At 40.5% G+C, this 3402-nt stretch overlaps 1 protein-coding gene across 1 annotated transcript in view; it reads right to left on the reverse strand.

Annotated features, from left to right (window-relative positions):
- Nucleotides 1-3402, reverse strand: part of COL4A2 (collagen type IV alpha 2 chain) — a 199989-nt gene that overhangs the window by 43751 nt on the left and 152836 nt on the right. Inside the window, exon 27 of the mRNA XM_007938924.1 lies at nt 430-651. Coding sequence (XP_007937115.1) covers nt 430-651 — 222 coding nt within the window. The remainder of the gene's footprint in view (nt 1-429; nt 652-3402) is intronic.

A 3402-nucleotide genomic window follows, 5' to 3' on the forward strand; every position in this document is an offset into this window, starting at 1 on the left:
AAATTCATTTTCCATACAGTAGTTCACATACATTTTGTTTCATGACATTGACTGAAATCTCCCACAATGCAATAGTTCCCTTCCCACTTTCTCCCCATAGTTACCCTGTATCCTTCTCTCCCATGCACTCCTGCTCCTCCACCCCAGCTGTCCCTGTGCATACACAGCCTTTCTATTCTCCCATGATTGATCTCTCCAAGGAGTGTATCTACCTAATATAAATGTTCAGCTCATATGCCTGTCTGTTCTTTAGCTGGAAGCCAAAGGAGTGGGTTCAATTCCAGACTTGAAGGGCAGCTATAGGCCATAGTTTCAGGGGTTCCACCAGGCTCTATCAGACCAGCAAACCTAGTCCCCCTTTTTTTTTTTTTTTTAATGATTTTGAGTTTTGTTCCACATTGTGCTTTACCTCTTGAAATGGCAGCTTACCTCTGAATCCAGGAGAGCCCCTGTCTCCAGGTTGGCCCTTCAGCCCTGGGTGTCCAGGTAGTCCAGCATCCCCTTGGAGTCCAGGCTGGGCTCCCAGGACTTCTCCAGGAAGTCCCCTTTCACCTGGTGGTCCTATTGGCCCTGGTAGGCCTATGGGACCTGGCTGTCCATCGGGCCCAGGGAGTCCTTTTGCACCTTTGGATCCTCGGGGTCCTGTAAATCCTGAAATGAAACATGGATCACCCCCAAATGACAGGTTAGCATTATGACCTTCTAAGAGAAGTATCAAAAAGTGGCTGAAAACAGTAAGAATTTGCAACTAGGATCCTCACAAGCTTTATTCAGCTGAAGGTCCTGCACATTACCCATCCTGGAATCCATACCACTCACAATGTTGTTCTTCTGTTAGTTACGTAAATTTCTTCTGCTTCCCTCCTCCATCTGGCCATTAGCCCTAACATTTACCTAAGGTGGACAAGGCCTATAGAACTAACTTCTCCTCATTTATAAATCTTCATAATTCATGGCTACCATGTTTTGAAAATAATCACAGAATACCTTTGGTGGGAACTTTTAGGTTCTGCTTGGAATTGAGGAACAAAGTTCTATATGGAAGATCAGAGGGAGGTAAGGCTGTCAAATTCCACTTCCTTGGAACTTATCCTCCTAGTAATAAATCCCTAGTCAGTTGGTAAGTTGCAAACACTTTGCTGAGGAATCGATACCCCTCTGTGACATGTACTATGAAAATCATCAACCATCCCATATTTGGAGAGATGGTGGCTGTCATGTGCTTGAATAGCTGGGCCTTTTGTTGACACCACTGGGTCAAATTATCTCATCATGTTACTTCCCCTTTCAATGCACTGAACACTGATGTGACCTCTGATTGAACTCCACGTGCTGACAGTCACATATTTGTTCAGGAGGAAATGTTTCCAAGGTCATTGCTAATTCTGCTGTAAGAAGAGAGAACCCTGCAACTATGAGAATAATGCTCTAAAGATGATAATAAGCCAAAGGATCAAATATACAAAAGGCTCCACACCTTATGTTTGGGAAATGGGGAAGAAGGAATTTTCTACCCATTCTGTATTGTGTATCTAACAAAAAAGATTCAATGAATAGCACTGGCCAGGCCTGTGAACTGGAAGATGGATTAATTGGTACAACTGTGTTTGGAACAGAACAAAGATCTCAAGTTAAACTGAGTATTAATTAGCTTGGCCCTCATTCCAAAATTTTAATGATGTGATTTACTCACGTAAAAAAGAGATATAGCTTTCATGGAAAAGTAAAAACATTTAATTTGTAAAAACTGTGCATGAGGGAGTATAGACTTAAATTCTTATATATGGATCTTATATCTAGAATAGACTTTCTTTTCTTATTTGTTTGGTAATCTCTGAAGCTGGACATTTAATTTTCCTCTGCATGTGGTGACAGAAATACAGCATATCTGAAAGAGAGAGAAATTGGGTTGCCGTTGAGTTAACTCTGGCTGCTGGTGATCTCATGAGTGTCAGAGTAGAACTGTGCTCCAAAGGGCTTTCAGTGGCTGATTTGCCATAAGTAGACTGTCAGGCTTTTCTTTCCAGGAATCTCTGGGTGGACTTGATCGTACAACCTTCTAATTAGCAGCCAAATGTGGTAATGGTTTGCACCACCCAGGAACACATTTAAGTGTTATTAAAAAATGGCATGCATTCAAAAAGTTGAATTGGTAAGTTCCTCATTTACCACTTTCATCTAGTCTAATTCAGTCTGCTCACTTAAGGGTTTACATTTCAATATAAACAGGCTTTCTACCATATTGATGACTGTCCAAATCACCTAACAACAGGAACCTCCCATCCATCTCCCTTACAGTGAAACTCTGGATAAAGTTTCTGTCCATGTGGCTTTGCATTCAAATTACGATTACCAGGTACGTTCCATATTCAAAGTAAGAAGGAAAGTATTAATAAATTATTTTTCTTCCCTCAAAACAATTGATGCTCAAACATAGTACATGTGCTATCATCACAGTGACAACTCTCTAGTGTCTAAACATTTAGATGCTTCCTGCAGACCAACAAAATGATATAGATTGGGCCTCTGGTGTGGAGGCATGAAAAATTTTCTTTGCTTTCTCCAATGCAAAGTTTTTATTGGTGCCTTGAATTAAGACTCAGAAAGCAATCTCATCAATTTTGCAAAACATGGAGAGATGTGTAATATAAAAGAAAACAAGATCAACGCCATAATGATATTCATGGGCTGGAAGAAAGATAAGGATCTATCATAGACGAATGTAAAGTTCTGATTTAGGTTTAAATCAATTATCTAAGTGTACAATAGGCAAGAGGTAGCATTCAATTAATATTTGTTGAAGATACTTGCCAAGTGTCTATATCTGAGGACACAACAGTCTTACTGTTTTGTGTGACATTCCAGACATGTGAAGTGTTTCATTCCATTTCTGGATCCAGTCTGAAAGGAATGCTGACAAGCTAGAGGGCAGTTGCAGAGGGTGATCAGAATTCTGAGGGCCTAGTAATTATGTTATAGAAAGAAAGTTTTCATTACTGGGATATGTTCTGCGTGGAGATGAGACGTCTATGGGAAGATGTGAACACTCTTTCCCAATGTGTGTGAGGTGTGGCTATGATGAAGTACACTTATGTGGCTTAAGGAATAGCTAAGTGAGAACTTATTAGGAAGCAGATTACATTCTGACAAAGGAAGAACTTCCTAGCAATAAGAAGGCTTCAGTATTTCACAGGTCCTAGGTAACCAGAGTGATTGCAAGTAAAGACTAGAAGAACAACTAACCAGGATTCTATGAAATGATGTTTGGCATTGGGCAAAAAGTTGGCCTTAATGACGTCTATGGTTTCATTTCCCTGGCCAATTCTTTCAGAAGTGGACGGCCTCTTCCTTCTTCCTAGTCTGTCTCAGTCTATAAACTGGCTGTTACCTATGCACCAGGTG

Source organism: Orycteropus afer, unplaced genomic scaffold, assembly GCF_000298275.1.
Source record: "Orycteropus afer afer isolate SDZICR_OR568_19922 unplaced genomic scaffold, OryAfe1.0 scaffold00055, whole genome shotgun sequence".
In the NCBI taxonomy this organism is placed as follows: Eukaryota; Metazoa; Chordata; class Mammalia; order Tubulidentata; family Orycteropodidae; genus Orycteropus; species Orycteropus afer.